Source organism: Lygodium microphyllum, chromosome 5, assembly GCF_053477565.2.
Source record: "Lygodium microphyllum isolate KBCC chromosome 5, Lygodium_microphyllum_v1.1.10, whole genome shotgun sequence".
Lineage (NCBI taxonomy): Eukaryota > Viridiplantae > Streptophyta > Polypodiopsida > Schizaeales > Lygodiaceae > Lygodium > Lygodium microphyllum.
The window spans coordinates 150,613,601-150,635,896 of record NC_141139.1 but is presented as its reverse complement, the minus strand read 5'-3'; the positions used below and the strand labels follow the sequence as shown (position 1 = coordinate 150,635,896).

Genomic DNA, 22,296 nt, shown 5'->3' with positions numbered 1-22,296 from the left:
CAGCAGTTCCTCCACAGGGCCAGGATGTTGGACAGGTAGTTAGACAGGCAGCAGAGCCTGCGGTGAGACGGTCTGCTAGAGATAGACGTCCACCTGACAGATTTCAGCCCTCTATGCATTATGTTTTGGTTACAGATGCAGGAGAGCCTTTCACTTATGATGAGGCTATGCGCAGGGGTGACAGTCACTCCTGGGAGAGGGCTATGCAGTCTGAGATAGACTCCTTGCATAAGAATGAGACTTGGGATTTGGTTGCCTTGCCTAAGGGCAAGAAGGCTTTGCCATGCAAGTGGGTGTACAAGCTGAAAAGTACCCCTGGACACCCCAAGCCGGCATACAAGGCTAGATTGGTAGCAAAGGGTTTTAAGCAGGAACATGGTGTGGACTTTGATGAGGTCTTCTCTCCTGTGGTTAAGATGACCACCCTGCGCTTAGTCTTGGCTTTGGTTGCACAGCTTGACTTAGATCTATATCAGATGGATGTCAAGACGGCTTTTCTACATGGGGACTTGCATGATGAGATCTATATGGATCAGCCTAAGGGCTTTGCAGAACCTGGCAGGGAGCACCTAGTGTGCAAGTTGAAGAAGAGCTTGTATGGCTTGAAGCAGGCACCTAGGGAATGGTATCATAAGTTTGATGCCTTTATGCAGTCACAGGGCTACACCAGGAGTGCTATGGATCCGTGTCTTTACACGAAGAAAGTCCGTGATGGCAGTTTGCTTATCTTGGTACTCTATGTTGATGATATGCTGATAGTAGGGAAAGCTCATGATGAGCTAGATGCTCTTAAATCTCAGCTAAAGGAGAGCTTTAAGATGAAGGATTTGGGACAAGCCTCACATATACTTGGGATGCGCATTAAGCGCGATAGGCATCAGGGACTTTTGTATCTCTCACAGCAGGAGTACATTCATAAAGTCCTTGAGCGCTTCCGCATGCAGGACGTAAAGCCTATTGGCTGTCCATTACCTTCTTATGTGAAGGTATCACAGGCCGATTGTCCGCAGACAGATGAGCAGAGGGCCGAGATGGCCAAGATCCCTTATGCATCAGCCGTGGGCAGTTTGATGTATGCCATGATAGCCACTCGTCCAGATATTGCACATGCAGTTGGTGTTGTGGCACGCTATATGGCTACACCTGGCAGCAGACATTGGGATGCCGTGAAGGGTATCATGAGGTACCTGAAGGGCACAGCAGATATGTGTATTTGCTATGGCAGCCAGGATACAGGGGTCGTGGGGTACACTGACTCCGATTATGCAGGACATGCAGATAGTAGGAAGTCCACTTCTGGCTATGTATTCACCTATGCTGGAGGGGCTATCTCTTGGATGTCCAGGGTTCAGAAGTGTACGGCTTTGTCTACCACTGAGGCCGAGTATGTTGCAGCCACTGAGGCTTGCAAGGAGGCCATATGGTTAGGCCGTCTAGTTGCTGACCTTGGGATTGATGCTACACCTACACTGCATTCGGATTCTATGAGTGCCATTCAGTTGGCTAAGAATCCGGTCTTCCATGCGAAGACGAAACACATTGAGGTGAGGTATCACTTCATACGTGGTGTCGTGGAGGACAGGTCTGTTGACCTTGTCAAGATCTCCACTGACGAGAATCCTGCAGATTTGCTCACGAAGAGCCTCACTACTGAGCGCTTTGCCTTCCCCAGGAGGTTGATGGGCGTTGGATGAGATGTCACCTTTCCTCATCCCTTGTACCTATGTACATTTGTACTGTCTTTTCTTTTTCTTTTCTCTCTCACTAGGGCAGATTCGCCTTTAAGTGGGAGGTTGTTGGGGGTAAAGGCGCCTCCGCCGTGCCTCCCCGTGTATTACTACACTGACAGTACCCGCCACTGCACACTGCAGGTGGCGGGTGCCCGTCACGTCACTTTATTCTTTATTCTTTTAGTGACAGTTTGAATAAAGGAAGGCCCGGTCACACATTGTGACTGTTGGAGTTCCCATTTCTTGTCTCTCTCTTTCTTGCTCTTGCTCTCCCGCCATAGCTCGCGTGCAAGCTTCGATCCTTCTCACCTTTCATTATGGACGAGTGATTGTGAGGAAGAGAGATGTAAGTAGTTCTCCATGTTAATTAAGGTTGCATAATCAGAGAGAAGAGGTCACAGTAGAGCCATGAGAGAATAAAGAAATGGAGAAAAGTGACTCAAAGTATAGGTATCCAAGAGTGCTCGTATTTTAAGAAAATCAAATTTACTTCAAAAACATCTATAAAAAATGGAAATTTTGATTAACTGGTTTGTTTTTACCCAAAAATCCCCAAAATATCTTTAAAAGAACAAATATCAATTATTTTGTATCTATTAATAATTTTGCATTGAAAACCAAGCACCAAACTCCCATAACTAACTCCTTTGAAATCTAAGCAAATCCTTTGTAGATAATATTAAAAATGCAAAATGAAATTGTAAAAGTGGAGAGAGAACAGGATTATTTTACTATCCTTCTTTTCTCTTTTCCTTGTTTTAAGGAGAGGAAGGAAGAGCGGGCGGGGGGGGGGGGGGGCACTAAAAACCCATTTCCAAGTACATTTTTTTCCTAATGTTTTACTGTCTAAGACATAAGCAAATAATTAATGGTAAAAGCATTTTCAAAAAGAGTGACATAGACATCGACATCCTTTGAGGGCTTAACACAAATTGTGGCATCAAACTATTGTTGTTGCTATTAGGTTCCATCAAGGAATTGCCTAAATTTTCTCAAGATGGAATTTGCTTTCAAAAGCAAGAGTGGTAAAGTAGGAGGTAGCTATGGTGGCAATTTGAACATGAAATCTCACAAAGATCACCATAATTAAGAATAGTAAGATCAAGAGATGAACTAAAAGATCTAGAACCTTGTGAGTCAAAAAGAGATCTAGTCAACAATGGACTACATTGTCACATGCATATAAATATGGAATATCAAAGCACATCTAAATGCATCCAAAAACATATAATTTATCACATATCCACATACAACAAGTATCGAATACCAATGTACACACATCTGGTCATGCTTTTAGATGGCAAATTGTCCATCTGGACATATCTCCATTATCCACAGCATTAACCAACAACACCAATCGCTAACAATTCATTCAACCATTCTATATTCAACATCAATAAGCACAATATAAGAAAATTGGGCCAATGAATAAATAACTCAATCCAAGCTTTTGGCTCACAAGCATAATAGGAACACAAATTGTCCTCAATGATTTCATTTTTCCTCTCAATATGGCCATTATCTCATGATGCCAATCTATGTTACGCTTAATACTTTATAAAAGCTACATTACACATCAATACTTTCATATAACTTCAAATAAAACAACCCACAAACTCAACATGAATCTTGGATTGTTTTTGCATACAAAGGACCTTGAACTGTCATGTAACCTCACAAACTCTTCCATAAATATACTATTTAATGTGTGGCTATACAAATTTTATTAATTTTGATATAAAATGCACAACTTTAGTTTATTGGTGAATCATCACCATTATGGAACAACATGCTTACTCGAAAATAGTTAACCCAGTAAAGTCAATCTATATACTTTCCTATTTCATTGGGATCTTCAAGATCCAATGGATAAAATAGATTGACATCAACAACTGATGAAGATTAAGCAAGGGAGGTAGAAAGGTAGGCACAATTAAGTGGATCTAATTTAGCCAAAAGGGCATCAAGTTGAATGGTTGATTGACAAATATCTTGAAGAGATCTCATAAGTTCAAGTATAGATAAAGGCTCAAAGGAAGAAGATGATATCCATGTAGTGCATGAAATAGGCGAGTTAAGACCAAAAAGGGAAGGCTGAGTTAGAACTCCCACAATCACAAAAGTGATCGCCTTCAAATTATGTGAAAATAGATGGAGCCACATCACTAATATAGATGTCCAATTGACATGGTTGGAAGTGTAGGGTCCCCTAGGCACGTCATATGGATTGGTGTTGGAAAGGAGACACATGGAGAGCTAGAGTTAGTTGATTGAACTATCTAATAGGCAGGGAAAAGAAGGCCACACCTTGGGAGTCAAGAAATACAAGGGTTACATGAGCATTGGAAGCCTCAATTTTATTAAGGAGATAAGCAAAGAGCCAATTTTGAATATTTTAGGCAGGTAAAGCGTGTGCCTATAAACACAAGGTCAAACTACAGTGCTTTGCATCAACCCACTTCTTCCAATCAAACTCCAATTTGTCGCAAAGCAAGCAACAAATCAATTAATAAAAGGAGCATTTGAACTTTATCTTTGATAGATATTCGAAGTGCATGGGCAATTCTTGAAAGATTTTATTTGCTTTTATAGGCATTAACTTGACTCCAAGTACTATCTAACTTCCCCAAATGGATGGACAAACAAAAAGGGTTAATAATTGGCTAGAATATTTAGAAGTATACTTAAAATATGTCTGTCATGACATCCAAACCTTTTGGAATCAATGACAAGTTACTTAGTTTTGGTAGAACAATAATCATCATACGAGTATGGGCATGTCACCATTTGAAGCATTAAGTGGATACCAAGTTTAAGCATCTTCAGCTCTCTTTCATGAAAACATAAACCCTAAAAACTAAAGAAGAGCTAGAGAAGGAGGCACTTACGAAGCAAAGTAAAGGTGACGTCTATAAAGCACAAGTTATGAAATATGGCGAGTTGATGAAATGGGATGTGTGTTGATTGCCATGATGGATCCCATCTGGTTTGTTTGTTCTTTCTAATTGCGATTATCACTACAAAATATCATTTGTTTACTAACCATTGTTTGATCAAGATTGATTAGAAGACTAGTAAATGAGTGAACACACTCCGGACGGACAAAATATAGTACATTATCTTAAAGACAATGGCAAAACATTAAAAGATGATGCTAAGAATTCGTTATAACTCCACAAATTGTTGGCTGGATTATGATCTTAAACTTGTAAGCCCACTACCTAATGCCCTATTAATACTGAAAGTATTCCAAGTTACCATAATAAAATGCTCACATTCTTAATAAAAAACAAAATATTTGACACCACCACGATAACAACCCATATCGTGAATGTAAAGGACATTGCCATCCAAAAAAGACCGCAAAAATCTCACATCAGATGGCTTGTGCAAAGAGCGACATTAACTGCATCCAAATAGCAACAGCATTACCTCCTAAGTTTATAACGTGTAATGAAGTTCTAAGAAACATCTAAAGAAATGCCCCATCTCAAAGGTGAGAAACTTGCAAGTTGCCATCGCGATTAGAAAAAAGTGTGTGAGATTGTGCATATATACTATATATGCATGTATAAAATTGGTAGAGCATCAAACTCAAAGATTGATCGTGCATGCTTACTGCTGCTCATGCTTGTGTAAGTTGGATTATATAACAAAAAGGCCAAACTCTCTTATGTGCAGAGGCAGTAACTGCTGTATATTTTCCCTGTATGAGAAGATCTGTCAGCAATAAAACATCTCTCTTACAATGCACCAAGGACTTGATATGTTCTCTCTTCAAGCTGCCAAGGTCCTTATATAAGAAATTCTAATCAACAGAATTGCACAGTTTCTCCAAATCACCCCATGTGCGTGCTGCAACCTCAACTTGAGTGTACTTTCAACATCATGAAGACGAATTCAGTATAACATTGACAGTTCTATGATACAAAAAATAGCCGTTGGGGACAGCTATTGCAATTTGCAGATGACATCTATGCTAACGTACATTGTACAGAGAAATGCTAATTGCCCCAATTCATTAGTATAGGTAAGACTCATGGTGCTAATGTACACTATACAAAAACGTGTTAGTTGCCCTGATTCATTCATTCTGGTGACTTTGATCCTGCTCAATGAAATGCAATGCATCCTCCTTGCTGATAACTTCCACCCTGCTGACTCTGTTCTTATGGAAGACACCATATATCCTGTCTGCAACCTTTACTAATTCTGGTCGGAATGTCGTGGTAATGAACTGTGTATTTGAAGTATCTGCTTGTCTCTTTATCATATCTACACTCAGGTCAAGGTAGAAATCGTACACCAAACATCCTTCTGTAGTAAGCAAAGAACAACGATAACAACCCTAAACAACCATAAATTGAAAAAAAAATTAAACCATCCAGCTGGATACTTGCAACGGCAGTCCTATACTGGGGATCCAGGGCTGCATCTATCTCATCAAAGAGATAGAAGGGAGCTGGATCACATCGTTGAATAGCAAATATTAAAGCTAAGGCCACAACAGTTTTCTGCCCCCCAGATAACTGTTTCATTGATTGAGTTTCCCCCTGGCCTGTGAATGACACCTGAAAAAACAGAATAAGGTGAAAGATGGATGCATATCCCTACACTTTTCCAACCTGCTCACTTTTTCAGTGTCCCCCCTCTGTGGGCGTCCCCCCACCACTACAAAGTAAACAACAAAATCACGTCTTGACAAGGATGTTCAGTTTATTACCTTCACTTTCACTCCAATATACTTTTCTACTCGCCCTTCACTGTCAGCATTGCGTTCACCGTCTTCATCAACATCCTCATCATCAACTTCATCAGCCTGCAACCAACCCCACCAAAAAAAAAAAAGAGCGAACAGACAATTTAAAGATCATATGGCTAGATGTTCCGAAATACATTCAGACTATCATTTTTGCAACTACCTTCTTCTTTTTCATCATGACTAAGGATCCATGCCCTCCAGAGACAAGCTCAGCAAAAGATTCTTTGAAGTTCTTAGCCACACTCTTGAACGTTCTCTCAATGGATTCATCTTTACGTTGGTCTAGAACAGATATCAATTCTCGAATTTTCTGAACAAAATCATGTACCAGAACAAACTTATTTCAGGAGTTGATTTCTCACTCATGACTAATAAACCTCTGGCCTGGATCGAATGTAAATCACCTCATCTCCAGCATCAAGTTCGGCCTGCCGTTTATGCAATTCTTCCCTCTGTTCAGTAAAGTTAACATATTGATCTAAAGCTTTCTTATTGACATGGCTAAACTTCTTCAGCTGCTCATTGCATTTGTGAAGCATTTTATGAAGCTCCTTCAGACTCTTCTTTTGATACCTGGGCACAATGTTTGTGTAAGAAGAAAAAGCAGTAAAACCCTTACAGTGCATATTAGGAACATCTCAAGATTAGATCAACCCTACTTTTCAAATGCATCTGATGGCAATGATCCAAGATCCCTGATTTTTTTCATGAGATCTTCTCGTTTTACTTGGAGAAGGTTCCGCCTGTTGAGAAGTTGCTCAAGATCTTTTCTTTCATCCTGAAGAGTCTTTTCATAATTGTCTTCCAAACCCTGAAGCAAAATTTCCATTTATTGAACTTGCAGGGACCATCAACAACTTAGATATAAAGCACATAACCCTTTGCAACCTGCAACCCTTCACAAAACTTGCCTTGAGTTCGTCCTTTGCTGCCTTCAAATCCCTTACTTGTTTCGTATGTTTATCAATCTGGTCAATCAGGACTGCAAGAAAATGATACAGGTGACAATTATTGTTTGTCGCAGAAGTAAAACCATGCAATTTACATCTACAGGTGCACAAAGCAAGGACTAAATTGTTTTACATTCACCATCAGATGTCAATTTATATTCATTTGTGTCTCTATGTAGCTTGGTATCATAGTAAAGATTGAAAAACAACACATACAAGCAAGGTGACTGACGGAATCTTATTCCATAGAGAATATGCAAATCTTATTCCATAGAGAATATGCATGGTAGGAATCTGTTTAGCATTGGAGGTGCTGCTACATCAAAAGAACGATCATTATCTGATACATAAAACTTGGCCCAGGTTTTAGATTCTTAGAAACATGCCTGAGAAACATGATTTAGCCCTCTTTCTAGCACATAGACGAACATCCCAACCACTGAAAACTGAGTTGTGCACATGCACATGATTGAGGACCCCAAAACAGGCTTCCATTTTCCATTCACTCTATACAGTCGTCTAAAACTCTCACATGCCTTGCACTAGCATGCTAACAAGGATATCAAACTACTGCACATCGATCTGATAGTTGAATGCTGTGGTCCCTAACCAACTGCCTAAATAAGCAACTACTTCAGCTTTCTTACACAAAATTAAGACATGTACACCTTGCTTCACCTTTCAATTTTTGTGTTGCGTCCTCCACGACCAGTTTTGCCTGCTCCAAGTCCTGCTGCTTTGATTCAAGGTCAGCTGTCAAAAGTTCTGGGTCAGTGGATGAAAGCTGAGCCTCAAGTTCCTGTTGCCGTCTTAATAAATTTGCTGACAAAGATGTTTCAAGCTCAAGCTTTCTAGTCTCAATCTGCACAAGCAATAACCTAATGTGAGATGCCTGCATTAGTAAATAAGCAACACCCAAACAAAGAAGACTAGAAAAGGTGGATCCACCTAGCCCAACGTATTTATCTGGCCACTACTTCTAGCTTACCTCCATTCTTGCAGTCTTGACATTAATGAGCTTCTCTTTCAGTTGTGTGATCTCAAGATTCAAGGATGAGAGCAATGCCTTTTCTTCAGGTGTTAAGTGATCAATAAGATCTGTACCCATTTCTGCTGCTTTCGTAGCCAAAGCAGACTCCAACTGCTCAATGTGTGTACAAGCGTTCAGCAAGAGCTTTTTCTAAATATGGACAGAAGGACAAAAGTTAGATGCCTCAGTTTGAAAAGAGGTCCCATGTAATGGTTGGTAAAACTGCCACTCAGCCAACCTTTTTCTCCAAGGACTTTGTTAGGGAAGCCTCTTGTTTTTTCGAATTTGACATATCCTGTTTCAGTTGCTCTAACTCAGACTTGAGATGGCCTTGCTTTGCCTCTAGCTTTTGCTGTTCACTAACAACAGCTGTTATTTTCTGATCAGTATGTGTGAATAGTTAAGAATAGTGAACCTCGAAAAAGGACAACAAAAAGGTTTGTAAAAATGAAAAGATAGACATGCACAAAAAGTGAAGAAACATTAATCTCAAAAAGGGAAAACATTAACTGATCCAGCTGTGCATAATGTTCTGGATTTTGCGGGGTGTGATTATTTACTTTGCAATTTAGCAAATAAGAATGTTCAGCATTTTATAACTATGCAGTACATACTCCTCAGCTCCAGAAACTGTATTAAAGGAGCTAAGAATCATCATTGCTTTTCTTCACAATGTGGAAGGATATCTTGCAGAGCTGCTCGAATCTTTTCCAATTCATCGTACTTTGAATTTATGGATTTTGTGCCTTCCCGAATAATATTAATAAGCTTCAACTTTGACCGTCTGTAGTCATAGAAACCACCCGTCATACCACCTTTCTTGCTTACTTGATCCCCTGCTCCACAGATAGGCCACATAAAATTTTTAAGCCAATTGCAAGCTCTTGAAATTGTGCATTTTAATTTCAGGTTACCTTCTAAGGTGATGCAATCAAGTTCTGCAGTACGAGCTACATTTGTCGCTACATCCAGATCCCGACATATAACAGTTCTCCCAAATACCTATTGCACCCCACCCACTCACAACCAAAAAAGAAAAAAAGGAGCAAGTTTAAGGGTCTCATTTCATCCTTGAGTCTTGTAATTAAGAGACCTTTCAGTGAGCCACAGAAGGTGTGATGCACTTTCTCTGGTTAGCTTGTAAATTTTGGCAGATATATTTTAGCCCTGTAACTTTTCCTGCTTTTTAAGCTTCTTGTCACTAGTAACTGCAATTTACCTGAGCAAAAGCTGGCATATGATGAGATTGGAACTTTAGCTTTTTCAAAAGAGGGACCACATCTGGACTGTTTGGATAATTAACTCTGGGAGCCTTCACACGATTAAGAGGCATAAATGTAACTCTTCCACCTTTTTCAGCACTCAAATAACGTATTATCTTTGTCGAAATTTCATCATTCTCAACTACTACATGAAACAAGCTGCACAGCACCAAAGAAAATTGTCAGATACTCAAAAGTTTCACAAATGACTGCAAGTTCTGTGAAAATCCTCATCTTTGACTATCGCAAAATAAGAAAAAGACAACTATACATTTGCATATAGGAAGGAAAATCAACATCATAAGCCCTGCTCATGCCAACCTATTTCCCAGTAAAGTGAAACATCTGCATCATCACCATAGATTCACATGACATAAGTTTGTTGAAGTGTGCGCATCATACCTGTTGCCTGCAGTGACTTCAACTGCTGTAAAGAACTTCTCATCACAATCAAGAAGTTCACAAAGTGGACCATACACTCCAAGAATATTGTGGTCCTTACATATGCGTCTCACTGAGTTTAAGCCTCTTCTGATATCCTGGCCAGATTCCAAGGCATTCAATACATCTTTGTTGAGTAAACCTTGCCATTCATTTGCATTCAGCTACAACTATTAGCACTACAAAAGATAAGAAAAGAGCCAAGATCTACCCCTGGTGCAGCATGATCCAAACTTTTCTCAGCTTTCATGATATCAGTTTTAAGTTTCTCGACTTCAGAAGTTGCATCATTTTCCTGTTTCCAAAGCTTCCTGGTGCAACAGCATTTCCTTGATGCTTAAGTACCCAAAAGCTTTAAGCTAAGATCCAAGCACCTTTTTTCAAAACATGGAAATAAAAAGACATGGGAGATCCAGCGACAAGGGCTAATACTTTCTAGTTTCCTGCAGCTCATCACGTTGCCCTTTCAAAGCAGCACACTGTTCTTGGCACTTCAGAATCATAGCTTCCAACTCTTGGCACTCCTTGGCACGCACTTCCTTGCTGAGTGATAATTGTGCCAAATCTTCATTCATACGGCTGATTTCTTCCTCAAGCTTTTCTGCCTGACATCACATGTCCTAACTCTTTAAGCAAATGACAGTAGCTTTGTAAACAAAAGTTCCTACATAAAACGATGCATCTTTTTTCTAGCCATACAATTCCACAAAAATTGGAAGCCATGTTCAATCGGTTTAAATTTTGAATGTGATTTGCAAGTTCAGCATTCTGGACACAAGCTCGAGGACCAAAATAATAATGAGAAGGCACTGAATGGTAAGCTAGAAACCTGTGAGATATTTGATAGACGAACAGATTGCAACTGGTCAATCTCTGTCTGCAACCATTTATCTCTTGCATCCTTACTTGTGAACTGAGTTGCACGACCTTGTTTTTGATAAAGAAGACTGAGTTGCTTTTCTCGTTCAATAATTCTACAAACATTAAAACCATTAAACCGTGTGGCACTCTGGCAATAAAAAAACTGAACTTCAGAGTGGGTACATACCCCTTTGTTATCTCCTCTTCTTCAACCAGCTGATTATCATACAATGGCTTCACTTTCTCCAATTCCTTTTTGGATCTCTGAATCTCCTTCTCCAAAGCCTTCAGCTCTTTGGCAACTTCTTCCTGCACAAATTATTGGCTAGATGTTAGAGCAGCCACTTCATCAGTACAACAAAGTTCTCAAAACATTCCAGCAAATCAACTTTTGAAAAAGTAGTTCATTCTAAATGTCACTTACTTCCTGAAAGCTGTGTTCATTAAGGAAATGTTTCCAGTATTCAAGTCACGTGTGGATAGGACCATTTAGCAAGTTGCTGTTTTAGTTTCCATAATGCACACAACACATTTTACAATATCACAAGAGACAAAAGCTCCTAGATCTTGTGGACATTTTAACACATCATGAATCATATTATACTGTACCAAGAACCCAGTAAAATCCAAGAACCTGGAAGAACTGCGAGCAGCAGCAAATACAGTAAAGTAACCAAACCCTCCCAATAACAGAATAAGGTTCTAACTCGAATGTCCTCCCTTCCCAAAATTTGAAATATAAATTGAGTCCTTGACTTTCTAACTCAAAAAGCCTCTGTTCCCTACTTCCAAATAGAAACCAAATTTAGGAAACATCAACTTGTTGAACTTTTTTCTTGATCCAAGGGAGGTTTCCATGTTCATTGAACAAGACTTTACTCTCTAAGAAATATTTCTACATTGTAGTCTCTCACTTGCCCCAGAATACAGTGCAATGTGAAGAGGAGATGCCCTGAAGCACCCCCCCCCTTTTCCTCTTCCTTATTGGTGTCTGAGAGTGCCTTATTTTAGAGGGGAAAAAACAAGACCACAGTCAAAACCCTTTACTTATTGGAAATTTCCATTATTTCCATTGTAAAATTTATATTGGAACTCGCTGTTCCACAAACTTTGAAGCTATCTTTGTTTCCAAATCTTAGAAATGATCTTGTTCCCAAATTAGAGTGGTATAGGGACGGGACATGACTGGACAGCAAGCTAGAAAATTGCTCTCCCATGTTAGTATAGAGGATATTGTGCGTTACCTCAGCATAGGGGACGTTCTACTAGCTCGGAATTTTAATGCATGTGCATCAAATGAGGGGGGATTCAGTAGAACATCACATGACACTGTTAGTGCACAAAATATGGAAACCATTTCTCGACTCTAGGAGAAGCACATGGACTAGCCATTCTTAATGGCCTAGCTAGATGGCCAAGATTCGATACTCTTACATGCTTTCCATAGTCACAAGTGATGCAAAATGGGACACGTACATGGGACAGGAATAGGAAGGAATTGTTGTCACTTATGACTACATAGTGACATGGGATGAGACATAGCATGAATAGAAGCTACCATCCACGCAAATCCTCAAGCCCAACAATGCCCATCACTTTGGACTATGATTTCAACATCACCTGCTGAATAGTTCAACACCACCATGGAAATGACCTAAGCAATACCTCCAGTACCATTTTACCAAATAGATGGCAATTGGTTACTCCAATTGCTTGTATTAGGACTTGCAAGACATGGAAGTATACATACCCTTCAAGAAGTTCACAACATAGCTTGCTTCCACACTCCATATCTTGGCTACCATGTACTTTTTTCACGCCCAACCTTCTCTCACCCCCTAAGCAAGAATATCCAACAAATAAGTTGATACAATAATGAATGTCAAGCAACTCGCACTCCTCTCTAGCAAGAGGAAGCATGAGGGCACTATATACATGGTCAAGCACGCACAATCTTGCTCTACCAAATGCCTAGACAACCTCATCTCCCTAGATCATGAGAGGGCAAACCCACCTCCTCCACCTTCTTCAACACAGCTATGGTCCAAGACACTATCAAAAAACTCTACAATGGTCGAGCACAAGACCACTATGGACTGGTAGCAAAACACCTATCACAGCAAGGGACGTATTGTTACCACTCTCAAGCCACCTATTCAACAAAGCCATTTGTGAAGGCTTCTCTACCAATTGGTCAACTAATACTATAGTACCAATCCTAGAAGCTAGAGATCCTATGGTTCCTATTACTATAGCACCATCACAACCAACTATATGCTAGCTAAGCTCTATCAATCCAAACTAGAGCATCAACTAAGTAAATGCGTAGAGATGCACCAACATCAAGCGAGTGGACAAACAGGGTTTAGAATGTGCAAGGCACGCAGCATGACTAGCAAGCTGAGAACGAGGGAGTTGGACAAGAGGTGGTGGGTCCTTCTAGGTCTCTTGAAGATGATGACCATCAAGAAGAGCAATTTGATAACCAATTTAAAGATCAGCTAAGGACAGAAATTGAAATAAATATGCTATTGGTGAATGATCCCAGGTTTATGCACTTTTTGTCCCCTTCAAGAGGGCAACAAATGCAAGAATAGGAAGTTGTCTTCAAAGAACTTCAAGACAGCAAGATGCACCAAAGGAAGAGCCAATGCAACAACATGATGTTCCAAATGTGAATAGTGAGCATAAGCAAATGATGCTAATAAGGCGATTAATGCATATGCAAGGCCAATTTGGAAGTGCTGATCCAATGCTTTTTAGACACCAAGGCATACATGCAATAAGGAGCAGCCAGGGTACTTTGATGGAGGCACTAGTTTCCATGCTATGGTGGGTCAAGGATCACATGTGCGGATGTATGGTACACAAAAATGAAATGTTCCAAAATACATAACCTATGAACAGTTGGTTTTCATCTTATCTGAGTAAATCCCAGCTCAACAAGGACAGTACAACATGACTAGAACAACATTTCTTTTAGGAAAGTATTTTCTATGACCATAACTCAATGATTCATGTGCAGAATTGCAGTCTGTAGAACTCTGTATTTATTGTTCTTACTGTCCAGCATATCCAAAACAATATCCCTTTTAGGAAAGCATTTTCTATGACCATAACTCAATGATTCATGTGCACAATTGCAGTCTGCAGAACTTTGTATTTACTCTTCTTAGTGTCCAATATATCCAAAACAACATCCCTTTTAAGAAAGCATCATTCCAATAGTAAAAGTCCCACAAACAACATTAAATCAGAGCTGAAAAACCTTATTCTTGTGTGGCATGGTCATCACTTTCTTTAGTTCTTGCATTGGAGAAGCCAACAGCTGCTCCTGAACCTGGACAATGAGACTCTTGCCTCTGCAAAAGTGCAAAGAAAACACAGAATTATACCTTCCATGGAATCAGCCCATCATGCAGAGCATTTCCACTAAGAATAGATAGAGTTGATAGGAGCAATCTCTACCTCCGTACATGAGTCAGAGACGACAAAGTATTCTCCATAACTGATGTACTTGCAGCAATCTACCCTCAACTCCTCAAAACTTCACTCTCAGATCTGCCCCTTATGCCTATTACGTGTTTTTTTAATGCTCTCTCTCTCTCTCTTTTGGGAATTTGTGCCACATGGCATACATGTAACAATTTTCCCATTTAAACCTTCCAATCTTAAATTCTCCATGATCGGTGCAAAATTTGACCTCAGCACAGACCAAAGAATTAATCCTCGTGCAAAAACGAAGATAATGACGCGAACAGATTCTAAGGTCCAAAAATAGTAACTCCCTAAAAATAGAGATGGTAACCCCTACATTCCTCAAGTTGTTCTAAGCAGCCTTTATCATTGCAACCATATCTAAAACTGTAATGTGGCTCAATTACGGTGACTTTTATTCCGTGAGCATTCTTACATGTGCATCTTCTGTCTTGGCCAGGCTCATTGTCCTACACCATCTCCACTAGCTAAGCGCATAGTCCCAAACCACTAGCATTCTATTCTTCAATGCCCATTCAATATGGAACCAGTCCCAAGGCTCAAACAAACCATTAGTCCAATTTGTCCCAATGGCTACCTCTTCTGGCCATGCAAAGATCCCGACTTAATCCAAAAGAGCTTTGGGGGTAAAAAGCAATAGCAACTAAAGAAAAGAATAATAAAATATTTATATAAGTAAATAAGAAAAGCAACTGCAAAAAGTATCACCACCTAGTGACATACCCCCCTCTTGAAAGAAGCAAGCAACCTCGATTACATGCCACACATGCTAACGGATGATACAAGATGATAACAAGAGTCTCCATGTTATTAGTCTCATCGCATGTATCACTTGCTAACAGATGACACGGGGCGATGGTAAGAGTTTCCCCACTACCATTTGTGCCATTGCAAGTTTAAGTCTCATATAGGTGGAGGATCACATCTTGTATCCAACTATGATTACTAGGAGCCTTTCTAATATACATGTTTCCGGATGCAACACAGAGCAATAGCACGTATCCCCGAACTATTAGTATCACAACATGTATAATCATTCAACTGAAGTGTAACAAATACAGCTTCAAAGCACTGAGATTTCATTCAATGATACACATGTCAATGCTAAGTGTAAACCATACATTGTGCATTATTCAATGAGATGTAGCATTCAACTGTACAATAGAGAATGTACATTGCTTCAAAAAGCATTCTAAGTCATTGTAGATTCCAGTAAAAAAGCTTCTCGGTAAAGTTGCAATAACTAAGGCAAATCTGCCAATTCAGCCTCTTCCATCCATTTGGCATCCATTGGTGAATAGTTTTTAAACTTCACCAAAAATCTTCTTATAACTCTACCTTTCACTTTCCTATCCTTATGTGCCACGATCTGCTCACGAACTAGGATCTCATTTAATTCCTCTACTTCAGGCTATTCCTCTTGAACCATATCTTCTGGCACATTCACCAATAAAAGACCTCAATAGGCTCACATGGAATGCATTATGAATTTTTCAATTCTTTGGAAATTTCAACCTATATGTCACGTCATTGATCTTCTTTGAGACCTAAAAAGGGCCATAGTAACGCATACTCAGCTTTGGAAACAAACGTTCCTTGCCCTTCTATCTTCTTAAACGTGCCTTTTCAAAACGCAATAAAACCAATCATCCTTTTTGAACAAGAGTTCCCAATGATGACTATCAGCGGCTCTTTTCTGTTTAGCTTGTGACTTTTCTAAGGCATACTTGACCTTTTTATATGCTTCTTCCCAATCGTTTACATAACGATCTACTTCAAAAATGTTATCTTTTGTCTGCAAAATGGGAGGCAATTTCTTACCACCTTCCACAATCTCAAAAGATGCTTTGCCAATAGATGAGTGTACTGTATTATTGCATGTATACTCAACCAATGGCAAGTAGTGTTCCCAAGAAGTCTTATGGTCTGAAACATAACACTTTAGTAGATCTAAAACAATCGAATTTGCTTCTTCAGACTGTCCATCAGTTTGTGGATGGAAAGAAGATGAAAATTTCAGCGTAGTACCCATGTTTTCAAACAATGCTTTCCAAAACAAGCTAGTCATTCTTGGGTCTCTATCACTCACAATTGACCGTGGCATTCCATGGTACTTGAAGATATTATGCATAAATATCTTTACCATGTGTTCTGACTTAACCTTTATCCTTACAAGAATGAAGTGTGCATGTTTGCTGAATCTGCAAATGATAGTCCAAATTCCATCATTCCTTGAAAAAGTTCTTGGAAGATCAAAAATGAAATCCATGGCAATACTTTCCCATGGCCTATTTGGAATAGGCAGTGGATGTGATAACCCTGGTGCCTTCTATCTATCAAATTTGACCTTTTGGCATACAAGGCAAGATCTAACATATGCATCAACATTAGATCTCAAGATTGGCCAATAGAAGAAAGTCTCTATTGCTTTGATTGTAGCATCAATACCACGATATTCTGCATATGGTGGAGCATGAATAATAAAACTTTTGGCCTTAGCTATTTTGTAACGCATAGTCTTCCATGCATCATGATAAAGCCTTCTTTGAACACATAATGATCATGATGTTGGCCATTGATCAATTGTTCATAGATTTCAGAGAAATCTTCGTCATCAGCATATTGCTCTTTCATATCATCCAATTCATGGTGATAAGAAATTCAAGCACCTGGTTTGCGAGATAAAGCATCTGCAACTACATTCTTCTTGCCTTCCACATGCACTATCTAAAAATGAAACATAGATAGAAAATTTTCCCATCGCATGTGTTTCTCTTACAATTTAGCCTGTGTAAGAAAGTATCTAAGTGTTTGATGATCCATTTGTACTATAAAATCAACATCAAGCAAATAGTGCTTCCAACTAGAAAGTGCATGGATCACAACCAATAACTCTTTCTCATAAATTTAGTAAGTCCTTTCAATGACAGAAAGTACTCTACTCTCGTATGCCACAACTCAACCATTCTGCATTAATACAACACCAAAGTTGTTTCCACATGCATCACACTGCACTACGAATGGCTTAGACAGATCTCGCAAAATAAGTACTGGATTTGTAGTCATTTTCCCCTTCAAACATCTAAATGCTGATTTCTCTTTGTAAGTCCATTGCCATTTAACATCCTTCATTTCAAGCGCATGTAAAGAAGAAGCAATCTCTGCAAAGTATCTTACAAATCTTCTTTAGTAAGAGCATAGGCCAAGGAAACTGCGGACATCATGAACGGTTCTCGAGTCTAGCCAAGAGACAATTGCTTCTATCTTTGCGGGATCCATCTTCACACCATCTTTAGAAACTATGTGCCCAAGGAAGTGAATCTCTTCTAAAAAGAATTCACTCTTCTTGCCATTAATGAGCAATCTGTTATGCTTAAGCTCATTAAAGCCTGTAACTAAGTGTTTTCTATATGCTCCTCTTCATTCTTTGAAAAGATAATCATATCATCAAAGAATGTGCCAACGAGACTTCGATAAGGATGGAAAATTCTATCCATCATCATGTTAACCGTAGCAAGAGCATTAGTCAATCCAAACGGCATGACTAAAAATTCATAGAGACCAAAATGTCGTTCTAAAAGCAATCTTATGGATATCCTCTGGCCTGATTCTGATCTGATGGTATCCACTTTTCAAATCTATCCTACTAAACATTCTTGCTCCATATAATCGATCAAGAATGCCATCTATCCTCGGAATCGAAAACCTATTCTTGAACATGTTCTTATTCAAGGCTCTGTAGTCAATACTCATTCGCCAAGAGCCGTCCTTTTTCTGAAGTAGCAACACAGGTGAACAAAATGGAGAACTACTGGGCTGAATTAGTCCCTTCTCTAAAAGCTCATTAACCTGTGTCATAATCTCTTTCTGCTGCATTGCACTGACCCTATACGGTGGCCTATTGAGCGGACTAGTCCTTGGAATAAGATCTATGGTATGATCTTTAAGCCTCTCAGGGGGTAACTCTCCTGATAACGAATCTAAGAAACAAACATAGAATTTATCCAAAAAAATCCTTCTACTTTCATCTAGTACAAACACATTATTATCAACTTCACTAACTTGCTTTGCAAAAACCAAGTACGCAGAAATATGATTTTTCATTACAAAAGTAATTGCAGAAGCAAAAACAACTGGGACAGACTCTCCTTTAAGCTTCCCATCTAACACACGAGTCTTGCCCCTATGTACAAGAGTAATCGTTCTATTGTAAGTATCCAAGATAACATGCTTCCTGTGGCACCATGGAATACCCAACAAAACATCACAGCCCTCTAAAGGCATAATATGGAACTCCTCTGTCAACATAGCTCTAAATGTGCATACAGAGTTTACCAAGGATGGGGGTGACAGGTCAATATGTCCTGGGCATGCCAAATCAATTTGTCCAACTGATCCCATTTCCTCGGGACGTATACCCAGCTTAGCTACCAATGCCGGGGTGATAAAGTTTGCACGAGCTCCAGGATCAAAGAAAATAAGCACTGTGAAATCTCTAATCTTTCCCCAAGCTCCGCACAATTCTGTAGCATCATCAGTTGATTGATCTCCCACCATATTAGGCACTAAGCCAATGCTGGGCTTCTTTTTACTTGGCGCATCTTTATCCTCCGCATCTTTAGAAGATTATTGTGGGTACTTAAAAGCAATATGGCCTTTCTGTTCACATATAAAGCATTTCCCAGCCATCATTAAAGCCTTTCTTTCTTCAAATGATTTGCCAAAAAGTGGCCTCTTCTATCCTTTGCCCTATTTAAAAGAAGTCTGAGGTTGCTGCTGAAATCTTTTCTTCCAAAAAGACTTCTTTGTAAAGCTGGTCTTTTCTGGAAATTGCTTTTTTTTTTTTTGCCAATATTCTGCTTAAACTGAGAATCTTTCTTTTCAATGTCTTTAAAACTATCAGCTTTTCCTTTCAACAATGCATTTGCCACACTAGCATTTTCAAATAACTAGATTATATTTGTAACCCTAGTCTTGGTACAAGAATCCCTGATGGCTTCAAGCAAATCACAACATTACTTTTCAATTTGTTCTGACAGGGGCACTGTCCTGTAACAACTCACGGGCAAAAGTGCTTCCCAAAATTTCTTATTGTGCACTTCTAAATCCGCACAATTTTCCGCATCCAATTTATGCCATGCAGTCATGGCATCTACTTCAAACATGTTAGTTAACCATGAGGCTGCAAACAACTATTTGAAATGGACCCAAGTGGCAGGTGCATATCCTTGCATCAACAATATGTTCCACCACTGCAAAGCATTACCTTTCAAAAAAGTTGCAGCCTTCCGTACCTTAGAAGTCTCAATAAAATTCCCTCCAGTGTAAGCTACATCAAACTACTATATAAATGTCAAAGCTTTCAGCTTATCTTACATACCACTGAAGGTTTCAAACTTTAATGCCTAACCACCCTCTTTATAGTCTTTAGGACTGGCACTTTTTGGTGTCAAGTTGTCATAGACAGGTAGCTGTAAAAAGGAGAGTCCCTTAGGCGCATTATCAGCATTCACTTCACCTTTCTTAGCTGCCATATACCCACTAGGCTGAAAAAAACCAGCCACTGCATTTTGTACTCTAGGCATCATATAAGGACTTTGCAAAGTCTGATAACCGGGCTGTAGACCAATATTAGCATAAAGTGGGTTCACTGCCTCAATAGGCATCATTGCTGGTGGCCCTCTTGGCAAGTATCCCTGATAACCCATGGGTAATCCAACCATTGCTTGAAAAACTAACCCACCACCAAAGTAACCAGGATAAGTAGCAAACTGAGGAGGAATAGTTTGATGTGTCACTTGTGCATAACTACCTTGACCATTCACTCCCTGATCTTGTGTTTGTGCTTCTTGTTGCACTGGACCTGTCTCCATGTTTGGTGTCTTTCCCACATGCTCACGCACATTAAAGGTTTGCCTTCAGCGCTCCATGGTATGATGTGGTGACTTAGCCTAAGAATCCTCATTACGTGACTTCAAAAATTTTTGCATCCGAGGATTCTTTACAAACTGTTGGAAAGAGCCAACCATACTGAGGAGTTGTGCCATAAACAAGTCCTCTTGTTCTTGCTCCTCATCCTGTGGTTGAATGTCATTTCTAGAAGGTGCTGACACCTGTGCACCAATACTCTCTCTTCGATGTCTATGAGCAAAAGAAGGACTCTCTTCTTCATGAGGGAGTTTTCCTTTGCCTTTATCCATGTCTGCCATCTCTCTAGCCTTGTAATCTCTGTAAAACCTGTGTGGATGGCCTTTAACCCGAAACTGTCCGAGCTTAAATTCTTATAGAAAAGAATTCAAATCTCGGCAATGGAACCATGAAACCAGTCTATGACTCACATAAAGCGGTAGTTCCTTCAATCAATACCTGGTCTTTTCACACACACACACAAACAGAGACCTCACTCCCTCTCTCAACACCAAATTGGTCCCGAAGACCAGCGCCCCTCTCGGTATTTCTTTATCAATTAAAAGATGGAAAGTTAAAAAAATAAAATGTTCCAAAATACATAACCTGTGAACAATTGGTTTCCATCTTATCTGAGTAAATCCCAGTTGCATAAGGACAATACAACATGACCAAAACAACATCCCTTTTAGGAAAGCATTTTCTGTGACCATAACTCAATGATTCATGTGCAAAATTGCAGTCTGTAGAACTCTGTATTTACTGTTCTTACTGTCCAACATATAAAGAATAACATCTCTTTTAGAAAAGTATCATTCCAATAAGAAAAAAGTCCCACAAATAGCACTAAATCAGAGCCGAAAAACCCTATTCTTGTGTAGCATGGTCATCACTTTCTTTAGTTCCTGCATTGGAGAAGCCAACAGCTGCTCCTAAACTCGAACACTGAGAATAGACAGAGAGTTGACCAAAGGAAGCAAGTTTTACCTCCGTACGTGAGTCAGAGACGACGAAGTACTCTCCATAACTGATGTACTTGCAGCAATCTACCCTCAGCTCCTCGAAGCTTCACTCTCAGATCTGCCCCTTATGTCCATTACATCTATTTTTAAATACTCTCTCTCTCTCTCTCTCTCTCTCTCTTTTGGGAATTTATGCCACATGGCATACATGTAACAATTTTCCCATTCAAACCTTCCGGTCTAAATTTCTCCATGATCAGTACAAAATTTGACCCTAGCACAGACCAAAGAATTAATCCTCATGCAAAAAAAAAGATAATGACGCGAACAAATTCTAAGGTTTAAAAATAGTAACTCCCTAAATTTTAGGAATGGTGACCCCTGTATTCCTCAAGTTGTTCTGAGCAATCTTTATCATTGCAACCACATCTAAAAGTGTAATGTGGCTTAATTACGATGACTTTTATTCCGTGAGCATTCTTACATGTGCATCTTCTGTCTTGGCCAAGCTCATTGTCCTGCACCATCTCCAATGGCTAAGCACACAGTCCCAAACCACTGGCATTCTATTCTTCAGTGCCCATTCAATATGGAACTAGTCCCCAGGCTCAGACAAACCATTAATCCAATTTGACCCAATGGCTGTCTCTTCTAGCCATACAAAGATCCCGGCTTAATCCAAGAGAACTCTGGGTGTAAAAAGCAACAACAACTAAAGAAAAGAAAATTAAAATATTTATATAAGTAAATAAGGAAAGCAACTGCAAAAAGTATCACTACCTGGTGACACCCAATGTACATGGGTATGGCTGATAATATGCATAACCCCATGTATAGCAATATTGGCATGATACTCGGGTACGAAGTGGCAACTTTGGCGATGCATATATATA

At 39.5% G+C, this 22,296-nt stretch overlaps 1 protein-coding gene across 1 annotated transcript in view; it reads right to left on the bottom strand.

Moving 5' to 3' along the window:
• Positions 1-5,583: 5,583 nt before the first annotated feature.
• Positions 5,584-22,296, bottom strand: part of TTN7 (Structural maintenance of chromosomes (SMC) family protein) — a 92,028-nt gene continuing 75,315 nt past the window's right edge. Inside the window, exons 11-28 of the mRNA XM_087678520.1 lie at positions 11,224-11,345; positions 11,005-11,149; positions 10,608-10,780; positions 10,387-10,486; positions 10,137-10,273; positions 9,692-9,893; positions 9,387-9,474; positions 9,159-9,308; positions 8,711-8,862; positions 8,431-8,622; positions 8,121-8,304; positions 7,404-7,474; positions 7,152-7,303; positions 6,897-7,065; positions 6,653-6,802; positions 6,454-6,549; positions 6,127-6,301; positions 5,584-6,005 (exon numbers count right to left, since the gene is read on the bottom strand). Of these exons, the coding sequence (XP_087534646.1) occupies positions 5,815-6,005; positions 6,127-6,301; positions 6,454-6,549; positions 6,653-6,802; positions 6,897-7,065; positions 7,152-7,303; positions 7,404-7,474; positions 8,121-8,304; positions 8,431-8,622; positions 8,711-8,862; positions 9,159-9,308; positions 9,387-9,474; positions 9,692-9,893; positions 10,137-10,273; positions 10,387-10,486; positions 10,608-10,780; positions 11,005-11,149; positions 11,224-11,345 (2,649 nt within the window). The 3' untranslated portion in view covers positions 5,584-5,814. The remainder of the gene's footprint in view (positions 6,006-6,126; positions 6,302-6,453; positions 6,550-6,652; positions 6,803-6,896; positions 7,066-7,151; positions 7,304-7,403; positions 7,475-8,120; positions 8,305-8,430; positions 8,623-8,710; positions 8,863-9,158; positions 9,309-9,386; positions 9,475-9,691; positions 9,894-10,136; positions 10,274-10,386; positions 10,487-10,607; positions 10,781-11,004; positions 11,150-11,223; positions 11,346-22,296) is intronic.